Genomic DNA, 18,633 nt, shown 5'->3' with positions numbered 1-18,633 from the left:
CAATTCACCGGCGCACCGTCTACTTCCGTCCAGCTCACTGCCCCTGCATCGTCGAAGTTGACAGTAAAAACACACTAAGTTTGAGAAGTTTACTGTGTCTGACAAAAGCGGCAGCTGACACGGCCGATTTTTGACCTCCATCGAGATGACTTCATTGACGCTGATCGCTCGCGTGGCGGACGGACTGCCGCTCGCTGCGTCCATACAGGAGGATGAGCAGGTGTGAATGAAAGCTACGTTCAGTATGTGGCGTCAGACGCCAAACTCCATTCAAAAAATGTCGGATTTAATGAAAGCTAGCGTATCCGAAGAGTAGAGTTTCCAAAAACAAAAATTAACCCTTTGCCTTGTATTTGTAGTACTTTGGGAAACTCCGTATATAACTCCACAATCCATGAAGTAGCAGTTAATTTTAAGTGTAACTTCATTTAAAATGTAAAGGACGGTTAACTGTTGTCCATCACAGTAAGTACATTGCTATTGAAAAGAGTTGTTGGAATAAAAGACCTACACTAAAGTTTAGCTAAACATTTTAAATATACAAATATAATTGTACGGGTTGCTGCCGAAATGTTGATCAAATATCTGTAAAGGGTTTCAGACTTTACACTGAATGCAACGTTTTCTCCGTCTGCCAGTGAGCAAGAATTTTACATCACATTCTCAAACTTAATCTCCCTCCATAAAACGCGATTTGTGCCATTTTAATAAATCCTTATATAACACGATTTTCGTACAGCAGTTCTGACTCCAACCAGTCTTTGCTTATATACTGTCTGTCAGTCAGGAAGAGACCTCCAGCAGTACCAGAGCCAGGCCAAGCAGCTGTGCCGTAAACTCAACGCTCAGAGTCCGGACCGCTGCACGCTGGAGGCCGGGGACATGAACTTTCAGTAAGCCCCCACAAGCACCAGATTCACTTTTGAGTGTGTTCTCAAAGTGGAAATTCAGCCTAAAACCACCTTATAATAACCAGTGATTTGGCTTGAACATGCGTTTTTTGTTTCCAGCTATGTAATAGCACAAGGTGTCTGCTACCTGTTCCTCTGTGAGGCTTCATTTCCTAAAAAGATGGCTTTTGCATACCTGGAAGACCTCCACAGTGAATTCTACGACCAGTATGGAAGAAGAGTGCACACAGTGACGAGGCCGTACTCTTTCATCGAGTTTGGTAAGACTGTTTGGGATCTGCTGCTTTCAAGAAACATTGTGTCTTTGACATTAAGCATAAAGAACCAAATCCTTGACCGAACTTGTCTCGTGCATTCATTGTTTCAGACACATACATCCAGAAAACTAAGAAGTCATACATCGATAGCAGGGCCAGGAGAAACATGGGCAGTATTAACACAGAGCTACAGGATGTCCAGAGAATCATGGTGGCAAATATTGAGGAAGTTCTGCAAAGAGGAGAAGCTCTTTCTGGTAAGTAGTTTAAAAAAAAAAAAAAAAGTTAATTAACACCTGATGATCGAATTCAACCAATCACTATTTTGCTTTTATGACTGTCTCTTAGAAAAGGTACATATTCTGTTCTGTGTATGTGTCACTGTGTGTTGATTTTACTTCACAGGAAATCTTAGTAGTTTTGGATTGCATTTTATTGTAAGCTGTTCCTGTTGCCCTGAATCTTTGCAAAGCTAAGTGAACATTTATTGCTAAGGAGAAGTTCATCTCGATGCTTATATTCCCCTCAGCTCTCGACACAAAAGCCAGCAATCTGTCCACAATGTCCAAAAAGTACCGCAGCGATGCCAAATACCTGAACACTCGCTCCACGTATGCCAAGGTGGCCGCGGTGACAGTGTTCTTCATCACACTCATCATCTATGTGCGTTTCTGGTGGCTCTGATGGACTCTCAAACGAGGACTTTGATGTAAAGGAGAGGGTGTTTCTAAGCATTTAAACTGATCCTCTTGACATTTCTGTTACATACAGTCTGTCCCCTACTCTATCCAGCCTTGTGCTACACTATATATACAGTACAAACTGAGCCATGGGTCAGTGATGGGACTTCTCTATATACAGTATAAAAGCAAATGCTTCATGGTGAGTTCATGTGCCTGTTTACTGGAATATTAAGAACATTTACACACTGCTCCAGGGGTTTCTTTAAGAGTTTCAAGATAAAGGAGAAAGAGGTTTTGTAAAAGTCTTAATTACTGTGATTAAAGAATGTTTATTGTTCACAAAGTTTACACTGTAACAAAGTCTTATTGAAAATATTAAATATTTATCAAAAAAATTCTACTTTGCAGTTGTATTTATGACATGAGTTGCATTAATATGAACCGACTGACAATTCTTCTCTTTATGATATATACACACACACACGGACCCTGGAGGCCAGCTGATGTTCACACACATTATACACATGCAGAGAAAATAACTCGGTGTTGCAGGACAAGGAACAGTCACATCTGCTTCACTCTGGAAGCTGCTCTGTACAACCAGTGTGACTGCGGCCAGTGTTGGAGTGGCTCTGCTGGGAAAATGAGGAGGAAACAACTGAAACTCTGCTCTTGAGCTACTGGTGGCTGAGCAGGATTAGAGTAAAGAGTCAAATGGTGATTTTGACAACTACAGACTCAGATGAGTCACCGGACATTAAAATTCAGACATTTTGGATGATCTGTTATTAGACTAGCTTTTAGGCATCAAAAGAGACGTGTTCAGCAAACTGGGTAAAGTCTGGAAGTGTCCTCCTTCTGCCCTGCTCAGAGGAAACTTTGGGTTGTTGAGAGCGATTTTCTTCCCACAATTTCCACGTTTATCAGAGATCCAAACTGTTGACTCCTGGTAGTTATTCACACCACAGTAGTAGGATGTCACAACAGATTCACGCCACCAGATCAAAGTCGTCCCTCTGTAAAAGAAACAGCGGTCATTTGATTTGGTCCAGGAAAATGATCAGTGACAAGTGACCACCTGGTCAGTTGCTTTAAAACTATCACAGCATTTTTACTTCAGTGACTGTCCAATAAAATATGACCCTGAAAACTGAGCTCACCTCATCGTTATAATTCATGACATGCTGCTTGATCTTGGAGGAGTCCACCCAAGTGACAAAATCTTCCATATTTCTGAAAAAGTCACATGAGTAGTGTCAGCATTTGACCGCTTGAGACACTTTTGCACGTGCATCCATGTTGTTCATTTATTCAGTTTTTGCAAAAAAGACAGTTTGTATGAAGTGGTGCAAAACAAATGAGGAGAGGACAAAACAAAATGTGGACACTAACCTTGTGACTAGAAATGCTGGGTCTGTGACTATCTCTGGGCCAACACGCACATCTGACAGAGTGAAGGACACCACTGCAAAACCATTTCTGCCCTTGGACGCAGCCAAAACTAACCAGTATCTCAAGAGACATTGAACACAGCAAACTTAATTTCCCCAAAATACTGTGTACTTCCACAAAAATAAACAAAAAACAGAGGACTACACATTACATTATTACAATAATGAAGGATACGTCCTTGTTCAATGAAGGTGATGGCCGTCTTCAGGTTCTGAGCCATACGAAGGTTCAGCATGATGCTGGGAAGCCTCCTCCTGCAGGAGTCACACAGGGTATTGGAAGCACAGAAAACAAGACTAGTGATACACGACCACATCCCAGTATTCAATCATAGTGTAATGTGTCTGTGGGATGATTTACCTGCAGAATGAAGAGGCTGTGACTTTCTCTGTGAGGGACAGGTTCTGTTTGGTGGGGATGAGACCGATAGTGTACCTTATATGGAGACACAAAAAAAAACTAACAGTGTGATATCGTGATTTAAAAACAAACGAAGATTCTCCAAAACAACAAAGGCAAACAAACACCACTGTATGTGAGCACAGGAGCCTGTGCAATGAAGCAAGTTCACCTTCGTCTGGCTCTTCAGCTCTCTCCTGAATTCACTGAGCCTGAACATTAGTGAACCAGAACCAAGATCATGTCCAGTTACCAGTGTGATCATCAAGACTATGAGTGGAGTACTTAGTATGGTAGGAGACAGTGATACCTGTGGGGAAATTTATTTATAACAACAGCCTATGACTGTGTGACGGACATTATCAAGTTAAAAGTAATGAACAAATGTTTCTGCTGCCAAAGGAGAGAAAAAGAACAGCACCAAACTGTGGGATTTATAATCACTTTGAACAATGTAATGATTATTTTTCTAATAAAAGACAATAGAGGGTAGAGTTTATATTTCCAGTTGACATCACAAAGTCGCCTCATGGTACTCTGAGCTGCAGTGATGGAATAAGAGCGATACCCCAAAGAGAGCTGGATAAGCCGCTGATCCCCCTCTGTGGAACAGGCCAAAGGTGTTGACTGACTGTTATTAGATGGAAGACTCAGTCAATGCAAACAACATCACACAGAGACACTCACAGTTTCTCCAGCAGGCGATGTGAGCTCTGAGCTCTGAAGCCATCTTTCTCATCCAGGTCTTTGATTTTCTGGGCCAAGTCTCTGATGTTACGACTCAACTTGTTGTACCTGATACAGAGAAACAAACATTACTGTTACTGCCACAGATTTGATTGTCTATGTCTATACCAGCGGTCTCCAACCTTTTTGCGCCAGGGACCGGTTTCACGTAAAGCAACAATTTGCCGGACCAGCATAGAAACTAATAAAAACAAATTATTAACAATACAACTGATTATTACCCTGAATGTAGTTGCTGTAATTAGTGGGAGCCCTGCGCTTGTTTCTCTTCAACGAGAAGGCTTCATTGCCTCATTTGCGAGCCTGTCGCCACATATTACGTGATATTACGTGTTTTTTAATCATTTTTGCTAGCTTGTGGGCTTACTTTCTTACTCCCATCTCACGAGCGGACGAGCGGTTTGACATGTGTACAGAGGCACAGGCGGATGCACCCGATTATCAAAATAAAACTTCTTTCGGGCTCTGATGATAAATAAAATATTTTTGTTCAGTCTCTCTGTGCGGCCCGGTACCAAATGGCCCCGGTGGTTGGGGAGCGCTGCTGTAACGCACTATTTACTGTACTGACTTCCTGTAACTGTTTGATATTATTATTATTGTTATTATTAATATTATTAGTGGTTGTGTGTGTGTCCCGGGTCAGATGCCGGTCCCGGTTGTTGTTACCATCATTACTATTATTATCATTAGTGTGTGTGTGTGTGTGTGTGTGTGTGTGTGTGTGTGTGTGTGTGTGTGTGTGTGTGTCCCGGGTTTGGATCCCGGCCCGAGTTGTGTGTGTCGGGTCCGGGTACTGACCTCCAAAAGAAAAAACAATGATAGACTTTAGCGTATTCAAAACCCTGCAGCTCGACTATGAACCAGAACCAAGAGCAGAGACCAACAAACCAACCAATGGTAGATGGGACCGCTGATCTATACTATTCACTGGTCAGCAAGAAGTATTAGACAAAAAACAAATATCACAGCATGTGGTCATATAATATTTAAACAGCTGTTTCATTCAAAATACACAACTTAACACACATATTGTCACAGCAGAGCAATAAGGATTTCTGATAGCAGCTAGCTTGCTAGCGCTGTTGCTCACTTGGTGTAGTCCTCCCTCTTCTCGATGCGATACCTCCGCAACACTTTGACCTCGTGCAGGTTATTGTCTACCTCCCAGTTAATGAAGTCCACCTTCTTCAACAGCTTCTGTTCATGGTACTTTAATTTACGAACCATTTTTACGGCTCTTCACTGAGTCCACTGTATTTACAAGACTGCCTCCTTCCTCTGCTCAGTGAAGTTGGAACACAGGAAACACGTGCACTTCTTCTTCGGTGACACATTAAGGTCGAACGTCGAGTCAACGTGGGCTACAGCGCCATCTACCGTTAACACTGAACATCTCCACCCCCTAATGCCAAAGCTTTTTGCTTGCATGTTTCCTCTGTCATTGAAACATTAAACCTTAAATAGACGGTGTTTTTTTTTGAAGTCTCCTAATGCCTCAGAGAAAATTTTGGAAACGCTTTTTTTTTTTTTTTTTTTTTTTTTTTTCCAAACTGCTCGATTGTATCCAACAAAACATGGGTGACATGACAACCAAAACATGCATTTCATCATCATAGATCAGTAAACAGAAAAAAGGTAGATTGGTACGCATTGACTAAAATTAAAACAAGAAATCTCAATAAAGAAAAAACTGAAGTAAAACAAACAGAAAAAGGAGACAGGATAATATGAACTAATTCCTGCGAGGTCTTTTATGTCTCTGACATCATTATCAGAGCCTTCGATTTAATTTATAGAATTTGGTCATATGAGTATAACTCAAATGTATTTATTAATTACTTTATTTGCAAGAAAAAGAGTTTAAAAGCTGACATGCATACTGGGTAAATGTTTAATACACTTTGTACAAACCTGGGGACAGCAGAAGATATTTAGTTAAAGTGACTAAAGTCCATGTGACATTCTGTATATGAACTGCCTAGCTTTTTTTGTTTGTTTATTTTTTGCATCTTCAGTGGAGGTGCCATACTGTGAGAGTTACATAATCAAGGATTGAAAGCAGGAACTGGAGCCTGTCCATTTAGATTCGTGATTATGAAATGAACCCAAAATCTCCATCTGAATTGCATAAGAATGATCACAAACCACAAGGAAATCCACAATATGCTCCGGCAATCCTCACACTATAGTGCTCAATATGACATGAAAAGCCCTGTAACCCTCTTTTAGTAGGTGCTGAGGAGGCTTTGCTCAGTGAGTTTGTCTTTCTTGTCTTAAATCCCGACAGATTTCAATGAAGTTTGGTGGACGATTGGGGGAGGAAGCAATGTTTGGACATTAGCTTTAGGTGAGGTTTTTTTTTTTTATGACCATTTAGGCAAGCATTGTTGACATATTATTATAAGGTCTTTTATTTCGTGCATTTTGATAAGAAATTCAAAATACTTCGGGTTTGGCTTGAACTAAAGATCTCTGCGTGCTCCATTTCAGTCTGATAATGAACACCGTTGCAACACTTTGAGGAAAATAGTGCAACGTTTTTCTTTCTCCAGCAGGTGTCACCAAACATTTGAAGTCTGAGGTCCGTTCATTGATCCAGCGCAGAGAGGCAGAGACTCCGTCCCCTGATGTAGGTGGACTCACTCATGAAGAGTGTGACTTTTCTGTGCGTCGGTCATAGTTTGAGTCTTTTAATGAGCGTATAGACGAAAAAAAGTAGAAGACGAACCACCGAAGGATCCATTCACGCCCTCAGCTGGCATCCAGTCCGACAGGTAAGTTTCTGTGAGTTGTGAGGACATTGAGAAGCGGTTCATTCAGGCACGGAGGTGAGATGTGATGCTATCAATGCGTTTGTAAGAGCGACCGAGATAAATGCGCGTACTGTGCGAGCCTATCTGCAGAGACGTCAGTTATATGTAGGTTTGTTAATCTGTGCCTCCTGCTACTTTCTTTCAATCTGTCAAGACCCCTTCAGGGACAGTTTGAGAACTTTATTATCAGCAGTAACAAGCAGGTAATGCACGTCAGGGGAGCAATTAATGTTGGCCTGTTGAAAAACTGTTCATTCACTCCCTCCTCTCCTTACTGACGGATCCACATCCTAATGTTGTTGTGAAGTTCAATATTTGTTCTGGTCAACACCCATTAAAACAAATGAATCGAGGTTTCCCGGCGATGGATGCCCAACCAGTCCTGCACTTACTGCACAGATCCACGTCAAGAGCTGGTAACTCGTTACGTTCAGGTTGTGATTCATTCTGCTTTCATAGCCAAAGTATCACCAGAGTCAAGTTTCAGTTTAGACCAGAAACATCTATGTAGTTTGACCTGTTTATCTCACTCATGATGCCTTGCCTCGTCTGGAGAGAGTTCTGAGAGCTGTACTTATTTTTAAACAAATATCCCAAGAGTGGAGCAGAGCATGGTGGACACCCCACCCTCACCAGGGCCACAGACACTGCTTTCTTTCAAATGAGTTAAGTCTTTGTTATCTGAGGCTACATCTGCTTTGCAAAAGTAAACAAAAAGGTAGTGTATCTGAACTTTGGCTCGAGTGACTATTGTTTTACACAGAATCTGGTTTGTCAAGATGTAGAGATACAAAGAAACCGGTTTCGATATAGAGGTGAAATCACTCATGCCACGCTCTTCATTGGTGATGGCAGGCACACTTCTGTCAGAAACTGTTTTTTGATCTTTAGGAAATAGCTTCTGGTTTAAAGAGTAACAGATCTATCAGGTGTCAGAGGATAAACGCTGTAATTGAGCCCATTGACAGCATGATGGCGCTCTACTGCTCACTGTATCTGACTAGTCTGAAGGCTGCAATGTGATAAAACCTCAACACTATCCAAAACTTAATAAAGAAGATAAACAGTCTTCATCTAGTCTGTTTTCTGATCTGAGGTGAGCAGGCGGTGTCAGACTGATGATGGAGAACTCGGACCTGCAGACTGCTGCACAGGTCGGTGCAGGAGGTTTGTCAGAGCCTCAGACACCGTTTGCTGGGAACCATATCGGACAGTGAATAGGTTGTAGGGGAAGGAGGACAGATCCTTTAAACAAAGCCCGATGAGTTTGACACACCTTGAGGGAACATCTGTGTTAAAGTTCCACACTGGAGGGGCTGGAGCTGGATGGGCATTTCTGGTTCAGTTTCTTCTCTGAAAGGTTGCGGGTGGAGTGTGTGGGTGGAGTGTTTAGATCGCTGTTGCACTCAAAGTGATGCACTCTTTCATCTTTGTGCACAGTGTGCCTCATGTTGATAGGATTGTTGGACTGTCTAAGATTGTTTGCCACTGTGGATAAACTCACCAGCCCACAAGTATCAGTGCCTCCTGAATAATGACTTTGCATCTTTGTTCCACAGAAGAAATTCAAAAGATTAGGCAAACTGTCAGTGCTTCCTCCCTTAAGATAAATAACAGGCCTCAGCAATCAACTAATACTAATAGACCTTATTTGTGTGGCACCTTTTGTAGAAGACAACAAAGAAATGATATGCATGATATAGAAGTGCTGCACAGAAAAAGTACATAGAATAAACTAGAAACAGGGATAGAAAATTTGAAAAGATAGGCGGTAATAATTGATAATAATAGTAGTAAAAATGAGCTAGAAATATTAGGCTTGTACAACAAGTGTATGCAGATGACACACAAATATATACAGCTGTGTCACCAAATGAATGCAGTTCAGTAGACTCCAAGGGAAAGTGCATTAAACAAGTCAGTAGATGGATCTTTCAACATTTCTTCCACTTAAATGAGGAATCAATGAAGGAAGACTTAAAGTCCGTGCTCGCCTTATTAGTCTGTCCTTGAAGATCAAGCTGGAAACCTCAGTGTTACCTTTGATTCATTGTCCTTTAGATCCAAAGTATTTGTTATCATTTGATTGTTGTGCTTCTTGCCTGTTTACTCTGTAAAGCACGCTGGCTTGCCTTTGGGTATGATGTGTTCTATAAATAGATTGGCCTTGCCTTGGCTTGCCTAAGATGTCAATATGGAAGACTTGAGGATTGGGGGTTATTTGTTTGAAGGCAGTGCTGACAGGAATGCTTGTTGCCCTTGTTAGGGTGGATTTATGGAGGATTATAAACTCATAACTTTTAGGGGCAGGTGGTGTAATTACAGCTGTCAAAGTAAAAAGTACATTTCCCTCTGAAATGTAGTCCACTATTCGAACAAAGCAGAAAATGTAAATGCTGAAGTATAAATACCTTCCAACGGTGCTTATGTACAGTTATTGATTAAGTGTACTTAGTTACTTTCCACCACTGCTCTGTAATGGCTTTTTTGAACGGATTGAATCCGGGAATGACCTGTTGTATTGAGGCAGATAACAAAGTGTGTGCTATATTGTTTATTTCCATCTTAAAAAGTTCCAATTAACAGAATTTATATATATATATTTTCATTTTGCTTAACAGTGTCTCTTGCTTTAAATCTACTTTGTCTTGCAATAAACAGTGTACCATACCTAACTTGCTTTGGTGACATGACCTGGATGCAGGTAATCGGAAAAATTTGAATGTGCTGTCCAGAAACCAACTCATGACATATTAGCTCTAAATAATGCACCACCCATCCAGCTCTTCTCATCCAGGTGCAGGTAGACACAGGCCTCTCACAAATTAAGCCTCACATATATCTGGTATCTTTGGCAGCTTTGGGATCTCCACTAGAACTTGAAGTTCTGTAGGTTTAAGCAGGATGAGTTGTAATGTCGACCCACCAGAAAGATGCTGCTTATTAAGAGGTTAAATATTCAATATTCTTGCATTTTTAGAAACAAGTGTGAAGATCCTTGCATGGCTGGCAGTTGAAAATGAAAGTCAATAGGGTTCTGAAAGTGTGCCTAAAGGGGGTGAGAAGAGAGTTTGTTGGCTGTGTGTGTGACACACACACACACACACACACACTCACAGAGAGGGATTGTGCAGCCATGCCCCTCTGCTAAGCAGAGCTGCTACATAAGGAAGTCAGTGTGCAGAGCACACCACACCTCTTGTTCTGTGAACACCCCTTCAGCCTTCGTGGCTTGTTGTGTACTTCCTCTATTTACTGGAGTGGGATACTTCCTGCATTAGAAATTATATGACCATTTTATGTGATGGTTCAGTGGACTTTGTTTCTCACCTCACCAGTAAAAATGAAATTAGATTAACACATTCCCTCCCACCTCATTTCCACCAACAAACCAGTTTGAGGGCTTGAAGTAAGGAAGCAAGGATTTAACAGGAAGGAAATGTGCGCACGGTTGTCTAAAGGTGAGAGTGATGCAATGGAGATCAGTGGTGTTAGAGGGAGCTAGTTAATCACCATAAAATGCAAACTGTCCACGTGAGCTGCTGGCACTCCTCAGGTTTACTTTGTAAAAACCAGAGAAGGTCCCTCAGTTCCTCCCTCCATCTGAAGGCGGGTGTAGCAGACTCTGTCATGACATTGCTGCAGAAGTTTGACATGCTTTGCCTCTGTGAATATTCTGCCTTCTGCACACAAGGATTTTTGGATTTTCAGTGCATTTGGATGAGGTAACAAAGTAAAGTGGAAGTGGCGGCAACAGCTGTTTAGAAATAAGATGCTTCAGTCTGGAAATGTAAGAAAGAAGAGTGAAGAATGTCCATCTTCAAGCCTCAAGAACGTGAAACTGGTAATAATGATGTCATTACTGTCAACATAACCATTCATGTGTGATTGTGTGTGAGTGACTCTAAACCCTTGACAGTGTGCTTTCCTGGTGGTTTTTTGTTGAGGGCTAATAGATACAAACTGTTTTAGTATAAATGACATCAAACGTGTTGGCTGCTAATGTACTCAAACCTTGACATATTGTGACACAGCATGTGTTTGTGTGCCATTGATGGAAGAAGCACTCAGAGCCTTTACTTAAGTTCAAGTACAAATGCAACAGTGTAAAAATACTGCATTACAAGTAAATGGATTGTATGTATTATTACATTATTGGACTGTTAAAACAACAATACAACAATGTGTTCTGCTGTACAGACTGTGTATATATATGTGTGTGTATATAAAATCTTGATTTGAATAATAGCTGTCAAATAACTGTAGTGGAGTAGAAATATAAAGGAGCATACAATGGAAAAAGTCAAGTACAAATACCTAAAACTGTGTTTGAGTAAATGTACTTTGTACTGTCAGTGTGTGCTTCAGAGAGGTGCAGTGTGCATTATTGTCTGTGGTGTAAACTAAGTACATTTACTCAAGCTCTGTACTTGAATACAAATTTGAGGTGCTAAAAAATAATAAGAGCCCAAAAGAGGTCAAAGTATCCAATATAACATAAGAAACAGAGAATAACGTGGAGCAGAATCTTTGGTTTTCTTCTTTCGACTTACAATATTAAGATAATAACAGAGCTGAATAACAACAGGTATATCGTCAGATAAGAACTGTCCTGTAAAACTGCTAATAAAAAACAGATAACTGTGTTTGTACAAAGGCAAACACTGTGGCTTTGCAGGTTCATCTTCACCAATGATTTACCAGTCCCTCCCGGTTGAATCAGTACTTTGATTCTGTGGGCAGAGGACTGACTTCCTCAAGGTGACGGCTGCTTTGAATGCTGAGTTGTACTGTGTATTATTCTTATTGCTGGTGTGATCTTTGTCACAGGTGTGCTCCCCACTGCCTCAGGCTGGACTTACTAGCTTTCTCTTTAACTGCCCTTTAAGTGCCGACCAGCATTCCTTACCATTCTGCGCTCACTCTCTGCTCTCTCTGACCATTAGTCCCTGACATTGGTAGGAACTAGCGAATAGGGTTGTGTCTCCTTTCCCTGACTCTCATTCATTCTGTCTGTTTGTCTTCCTGTCCGTCCATAAGACTCCCTTGTTGTCTGCTGACACAGAGTCCTCCACGATGGTCCTGCCCCCATCACACTCCTCGCGGCTGAAGTATGTGTCTCTGGGGGTGCTGGTGTTGCAGACCACCTCGCTGGTGCTCACCATGCGCTACTCCCGCACCCTGAAGGAAGACGGCCCCCGCTACCTGGCCTCGTCCGCCGTGGTGTCGGCCGAGGTGCTCAAGATCCTCGCCTGCACCCTCCTTGTCTTCATGGAGAACAGTGAGTAGGGAGGGTGATGGTAAGAGCCAAGGTCTTCTTCTCTGTTTTTCTTTCTCCTCTTAGTCTATTTGCAGGTGTAGACTTGGCACTACTGGGTACAAGATCTCATATAAATGCTCCCCAGTGGTCTTAAGGTGTCTGGTCCTCTCTGTCTCTCCTCTTTGTCACTTCGCTCCATGGGTGGTCCTCTGGTTAAGTTACTGACAGCACACTCTCTGTCACTGCCAGAATTCAGTGTGCGCTCCATGAACCAGCTGCTGAAGGACGAGATTGTAAACAATCCCATGGAGACCATGAAGCTGGCCATTCCTGCAGGGATCTACACACTGCAGAACAATCTGCTCTATGTTGCCCTCTCCAACCTGGACGCAGCCACCTATCAGGTAACATGAATGTGCTGGTTCAAGTTCACTGTGTGTGCATGTGTGTGTTCAACTGTGCTGTGTATCCATGAATTTAGAGAGCTCAGTATGTGTCAAGGGTTTTTTTTTTTTTTTTAATAAATCATTGCTTAAACAGTAATTTCCGTCAAATTGCTAAATATTTTCTCAACTGACTTATGTATGTGTTCATTATATCATTTTGTTCCATCAGTCTGTGTCCTCAAATTACATTAAGACATACATCCGTCATCTATGTTTTGGATATCAAATACTGGCCCCATGTAGACTGCAAAGTGTTTGGCTTAATTCATCATGAGGGAATGTTTAACTATGTTTGTTAAAAATGATTTAAAAAAAATCTAAACACCCAGAGAGATAGTGTCTTCAAATGTTGTTGACTGTGTTAACCAGAAGAGTCGTCTTCAATGGAACCATGGAGCCATTTTCACAACCGTAGGAGTGGAAATCCTCTGATACTGTCACTCAGAGCGAGGGAGTTGTGATACTTATTTGCTTTCTTGCCGTTAGACGAGAAGATTGATACTACTCTTATTTCAGGCTGTTCAATTAATGCTGCAGCCAAAAGATGTTAGCTTAGCATAAAGAGTGGAAGCAGGGCAGCAGTACCTCAGTCCATAAGGACTTGGCTTTGGGGCTGGAAGGTGGCCTGTTCAGGTCCAGAACAGATTAGTCCATAGGAAGGTGGACTGGTTGCTGGAGAGCCAGTTCACCTCCAGGAGAGGTCCTAACCCTGCACTGCTCAGGGTGCAGCGCTGCGACGATACTTAACAAAGAACATAGAGCGTGTTAGGCACATAGCAACTGGTCCAACAAGCTAAAATGCATGAACACCATCATTGTTCAACTTCCCATTTCAAAAACACAACCTCATGATTTCCATTTGGAGGCAGTGAAACATGTCCAGAGCAGGATATTTGAGGGCTGCAAGATTTGAACAATGATAAAATGCTAAGATAATATTTGTTTTGCATTTGACAGCTACCACTCCCATGAAGTGTTAACAGTGCACTGCTGGGGAAGAATGATGGGCCTTGTCTGATTTGCTTCTTGTTTAAAATACAATGTTCACATTGTGCTAACCAGGACAGCAGTAGACAACCATTAATGTTGGAGCGCCGTCAGAAAATGAAAAGAAACCCTCCATGAAAGGCAGGGCAGGCTGCTGCCAGCTGTCTCTAATGACCTTTCTTTGCTTGCCGAGGATGACGTTTGATGCAAATGATGTTCACCTGCCATGTTTACATACATGGTGGCCTTGCTTTGTGTTTCAGTGGTGTGTTTGTGTTGTGCTCCACACACAGGTCACATACCAGCTGAAGATCCTCACCACGGCGCTGTTTTCTGTCTCCATGCTGGGGAAGAGGTTGGGCTCCTACCAGTGGCTCTCGCTGCTCTTGCTCATGGCCGGAGTCACTCTAGTGCAGGTACCATGCTGCAAAGTCCCCGAGTTATTCACAAATACACAGGCTTGTTTCTGTGGGATGAATCTGATTTCCTTCACTCATCAGATGTTTGAGTTAGAAATCATCAGTGTTTTAACCTCCACAGTGGCCCGGAGGCACTGAAGGTGACTCTGAGCAGAAGGTCCTGTCTGCAGGCTCCCAGTTTGTGGGCCTGATCGCTGTGCTGATGGCCTGTGTGTCCAGTGGCTTTGCAGGAGTTTACTTTGAGAGACTCCTCAAGGGGACTAAACAGAGCGTGTGGGTCCGAAACATACAGCTGGGTGAGTAACTGCCCCCTCTGTTTGTTTGCCACGATGAGACCATGTGTGTCGAGAGGCTTTTGTTAAATTGAGTTTGACAAAACCTCAGATATGTATTCATGCTCTGACACAAACATGAACTGGTTTAACGTGTCAAGTTGATGGGTGACTGACCAATTAAGCTTAATTGGTGGTGGTTTGTGGTTTATTAAGTTTAAAAAGCCCCAGTTTTTAAATACTTCTAAACCATGCTTCATTAGAAAGTTGTTCCAGCAATATAAACAATCGCATTTCCTTTGTTTTGACCACTTAACATTTGAGTAGTGTGTCCTGTTTAGAGTTAAAATTTGAGCATGAAGTTCAGTTTAGTCATCAGGAGGAGAACCACTGAGCCTGTGAAAACATAATGTCTTGTTTGGCTCTGGAGGGAGATTTCTAAAGTCTGAGAAAATGATCCTGATGATGTCAAGCAGCCTTAAAAAACACAACTATGTCACTTTTGCAAAATGTCTCTTATCTGTAGCTGCAAGCCTCTATTCTATGTTCCCCTTTCGTCCGTCCACCTCCACATGCTGAAATTATGTGCCCCATCCACTCCCCGACTCTCATGCTGACATTAGGCTGCTTTGCCATTTGTTGTTTTATAAAGCAGTTCTTTTTATCTTTGCAATACACAAAACACAGTTCATAAGACCAGCGGAGAGTTTGGTATTCACGTTTCACTGATGCTACGTTAGCATTCATTATCAAGTCATTTTCAAGGACGACACATTTTGTTGAGAATTGATCTGTTTTATGTGCTTTACATTCTGTGTATTGCAGGAGAGTTTATGTGAAACTAAACCACTAATTCTAATCATATGAAGCCTTTATATTGATAAAGACTTCATTGTCGTTTCCTGACAAAATAATTTTGAAATCATTCATCCAAATTTGATTTCAGTGCCATTACATCTTTTCTGCTTTTCTGAAAGCCAGAGCCGTGCCGTGACCCTTTTTAAGGTGGATTCAAGAGGACGATGTTATTCATGTTATTCAGATATAATGGTGGTGCGTCAATGAAACTTGGCTTTCTGTTGCACATTCATGATGTTTCTTCAGAGTTACGAGAGAAGAAACAACGTTCACGTGATTGACATTAAATTGCTCACTGCTCAAGCTCATCCAGAGAAGACTGTTAAACATGCAAAACAAAGCAAACACAATAACTTTCTGTTAAAAGCTGAAGTTGTTTTTGCATTTGAATGCAGTTTCCTCAGATCAGGAAGGGAATCTGGTGAAATTTTAAATTGCAAAATAATCTCTTCAAATGTCTTGTCTTCAGGATAGGACCTGCTATTTGACCCTTATGGTTAGCGGTTTGCAACATCCTCACGTATACTTAAACAGAGAACTGTGGTCTCAAAATGAGCCGACAGGACAGCAGAAGTTTGCTTAAACAGCTTTCTCACTCACTCATGGGAAAATGCTCTAAGTGAGGTCGTCTTTTTAATGACTGGGCAGAGCAGAGGGCGGGGCTCAAAGGGTTACAGATGGACTCCCTCTCACTCTCCTTCTCTTACTAAATGAGCAGAAGACATGAGAATTTGCAAACAAAGCAATAAACTGATGTGTGATTTATCTATATACTGAGAAAATGAAACCCTGTCATTCACAGTTGATGTTTTGTGTATTTCTGTGTGTGTGTGTGTGTGTGTGTGTTACAATGATGTGATGACACACACAAAATGACTGATTGGTGCTGGGGGAGAAAGGAAGAGTTCCAGGCTTGTTAATGGGCGTGGGAATGGATGACGGAGCCTGTCAACATTTCAGAACTGTTACATTATCTCCTCTGTGTGTGTGTGTGTGTGTGTGTGTGTGTGTGTGTGCGTGTGTGTGTGTGTGTGTGCGTGTGTGTGTGTGTGTGTGTGTGTGTGTGTGTGTGTATCTGTGTGGAAATCTTGTGCTTTTTTAAATTTTACACTCTGTTGAACCCTCTGTGAAGCAGCTTTAGCTGGAACCTCCCATACAGTGACCTCTAGTGGCAGTTGGGTGCCGTGAAACAACTTCTGAACTCACTCTCCCGTCCTTTCAACAAGAACAGTTAAAACATTGTTATACTTTGTAGTATTTGTTCTACAGAACCATTTATCTCTCCTTGTCTCTTTCAGGTTTATTTGGCTTTGTGTTCGGCTTTGTAGGAATGATAGTGTATGACGGTCAGAGCGTGAGACAGTCTGGAATGTTCCAGGGTTACAACGCCATCACCTGCACCGTTGTCGTCTTACAGGTGTGATCATTGTGCTTGTCGTCATTCTCACTTTATCATTTCAGTGCCATTTGATTACAGCTCCATTTCTCAAAGTGTGATTGAAATGCATTGGTGTGTGTGTGTTTTTACATGTCTTTCCAACGCTGTCTATCTGTGTCTGCAGGCTGTGGGCGGGTTGGTCGTAGCAGTAGTCATTAAATATGCAGACAACATCCTCAAAGGATTTGCCACGTCTCTGTCCATCATCATGTCTGCACTCATTTCATATTTCCTGTTGGAGGACTTTAATCCTACAAGGTAAACACATACATGCAATGTCAGCTATTGAATTGATGCCATGAAATGTTATACAGATTCATGGTTCCCAGGTGATGTGACCTACTGACTTTGATGATTCCCTGACTTCTCCTCTAATGCCACCATGAGGTTGACAGTCCTTTGATCCGAATATCTGTAAAACTCAGCTGTGCTTTGTGTTTAGTGCTAACTGCGACGATTAGCATGCTAACATGCTCAACTCATAAGAATTGTGATATAGTTATTGGCAGTCATGTGTTGTGTGCTGCAACACTGCGCAGAGTGCGCACTGTGCAAAGCAAAGCATGGTCAATCATCTTCTGTGCTGTAGGTAGTATGGTGGCTGGCCTTATTTATTTTATTCACTAATGTAGATTTTTACTCACATTTGGTGAGTGGCGGGTGCCAAATTTGGATCCTGTCTGTGTCTAAGCAGAGCCTCACAGAGCTGCTAGCATGGCTGCAGGCTCTTAGTTTTGTTTACAGGACATGAACTGAGTACACAATTGTTTCCTTATTGAATTCATTGTTAATGCCTCTATTATTTTCTGTCTTTTTTCCTGTTTCCGTCCTTCTCTCAGTGTATTTTTTCTAGGGTCACTGCTGGTTATTGTCGCCACATTTCTTTACGGCTACGAGTTCAAACCTGCCAGTGGTAGCACCATCAAAGTATAAACAGAGACCTCTGGTAACCGCACAGAGGTGATGACCTGCACCCAGCATAGAACGAGCAGGACTCTATGAACTGTCACAGTAAGTCTGGCAGGAATTAAACATGCAGGAAAGTGATAAAACCCGTTACTGCCAAACAACTGCTGCTGTGAGACTGAATGTGCTCCATCACTCCCCTGAAAAAATGCTGCTTTGCACAACAGATGGGGGTCAATAATGTGACTATGTGAATGTATTTTTGTAAGGTTTTTCTTATAAAATACTGCCAGGAGTACAGTGCAGCTAACTTGCTGAATAGCTGAATGTTACAGTAAAGTGAACAAACTGTATGACTAAATTTTTCCATGGAAAACATGGAAACTGCAATTTAAAGGGACCAGGAGGAGATTGCATGTCATGCATGTCATCACAGATAATTGTAAATCTGTATTTTATAGTTCAATATTGTAACTGTGTATTTAAATGTTGTGGGATATGACGGGAAAGAGGTGTATTTTCAAAACAAAAAGGGTGTTCTGAGAGCGCCTGTCTGAAAGAGAGGAACATCCTTGACAGAGCTTCCATCTAGTGGTGGAATGAGGAGCAAACTTGCTGCAAGGAGGAGGGGTTACCTCTGTTCAAAGATGCTGAATGTCCTTTTTTATATGAGATGAGATAAGATGGGATATGACTGCTTCGACCTTGCTGCTCACAGTCTGGGTATTCATATCAAAAGCACTTGCTCTACTGTTCTTTAAATGCAAAATACAGGTCTTAAT

At 41.8% G+C, this 18,633-nt stretch overlaps 3 protein-coding genes across 4 annotated transcripts; 2 read left to right on the top strand and 1 right to left on the bottom strand.

The window, feature by feature from the left end:
- The first annotated feature begins 1 nt into the window (after position 1).
- Positions 2-2,239, top strand: sec22ba (SEC22 homolog B, vesicle trafficking protein a). The gene is made up of 5 exons (XM_076745145.1): positions 2-220; positions 784-893; positions 1,011-1,171; positions 1,279-1,425; positions 1,698-2,239. Exons 1-5 carry the CDS (start codon positions 146-148, stop codon positions 1,850-1,852), a joined length of 648 nt encoding a protein of 215 aa, XP_076601260.1. The 5' UTR covers positions 2-145; the 3' UTR covers positions 1,853-2,239.
- imp3 (IMP U3 small nucleolar ribonucleoprotein 3) lies at positions 2,233-5,758 on the bottom strand. Its single transcript, XM_076745146.1, has 7 exons — positions 5,543-5,758; positions 4,390-4,497; positions 3,664-3,738; positions 3,478-3,557; positions 3,244-3,295; positions 3,012-3,084; positions 2,233-2,867 (listed from the first exon to the last, which is right to left on the bottom strand). Exons 1-7 carry the CDS (start codon positions 5,677-5,679, stop codon positions 2,841-2,843), a joined length of 552 nt encoding a protein of 183 aa, XP_076601261.1. The 5' UTR covers positions 5,680-5,758; the 3' UTR covers positions 2,233-2,840.
- Positions 5,759-7,077: 1,319 nt separating this feature from the next.
- slc35a3b (solute carrier family 35 member A3b) lies at positions 7,078-18,626 on the top strand. 2 transcript variants are annotated; one of them, XM_076744689.1, is made up of 8 exons: positions 7,078-7,226; positions 12,306-12,546; positions 12,775-12,929; positions 14,252-14,374; positions 14,499-14,673; positions 16,806-16,924; positions 17,070-17,203; positions 17,785-18,625. In XM_076744689.1, exons 2-8 carry the CDS (start codon positions 12,342-12,344, stop codon positions 17,876-17,878), a joined length of 1,005 nt encoding a protein of 334 aa, XP_076600804.1. In that variant the 5' UTR covers positions 7,078-7,226; positions 12,306-12,341; the 3' UTR covers positions 17,879-18,625. The 2 variants fall into 2 exon arrangements, with proteins under 2 accessions (XP_076600804.1, XP_076600803.1); XM_076744688.1 differs by lacking the exon at positions 7,078-7,226 and adding an exon at positions 10,876-11,109 and having other exon boundaries at positions 17,785-18,626.
- Positions 18,627-18,633: the final 7 nt, after the last annotated feature.

Source organism: Chaetodon auriga, chromosome 12, assembly GCF_051107435.1.
Source record: "Chaetodon auriga isolate fChaAug3 chromosome 12, fChaAug3.hap1, whole genome shotgun sequence".
Taxonomy (NCBI): Eukaryota; Metazoa; Chordata; class Actinopteri; order Chaetodontiformes; family Chaetodontidae; genus Chaetodon; species Chaetodon auriga.
This window is presented reverse-complemented; position numbering and strand designations above follow the sequence as displayed.

Coding starts and splice junctions, on each gene's coding strand:
- sec22ba (XM_076745145.1), top strand. CDS start 146: ATGACTTCATTGACGCTGATCGCTCGCGTGGCGGACGGACTGCCGCTC. Junction 894..1,010: donor GCCGGGGACATGAACTTTCA/GTAAGCCCCCAC, acceptor TTTTGTTTCCAG/CTATGTAATAGCACAAGGTG. Junction 1,172..1,278: donor GTACTCTTTCATCGAGTTTG/GTAAGACTGTTT, acceptor TCATTGTTTCAG/ACACATACATCCAGAAAACT.
- imp3 (XM_076745146.1), bottom strand. CDS start 5,679: ATGGTTCGTAAATTAAAGTACCATGAACAGAAGCTGTTGAAGAAGGTG. Junction 3,558..3,663: donor ACAGCCTCTTCATTCTGCAG/GTAAATCATCCC, acceptor TGACTCCTGCAG/GAGGAGGCTTCCCAGCATCA. Junction 3,296..3,477: donor CACCTTCATTGAACAAGGAC/GTATCCTTCATT, acceptor TCACTCTGTCAG/ATGTGCGTGTTGGCCCAGAG.
- slc35a3b (XM_076744688.1), top strand. CDS start 11,038: ATGCTTCAGTCTGGAAATGTAAGAAAGAAGAGTGAAGAATGTCCATCT. Junction 14,674..16,805: donor GGTCCGAAACATACAGCTGG/GTGAGTAACTGC, acceptor TGTCTCTTTCAG/GTTTATTTGGCTTTGTGTTC. Junction 16,925..17,069: donor GCACCGTTGTCGTCTTACAG/GTGTGATCATTG, acceptor CTGTGTCTGCAG/GCTGTGGGCGGGTTGGTCGT.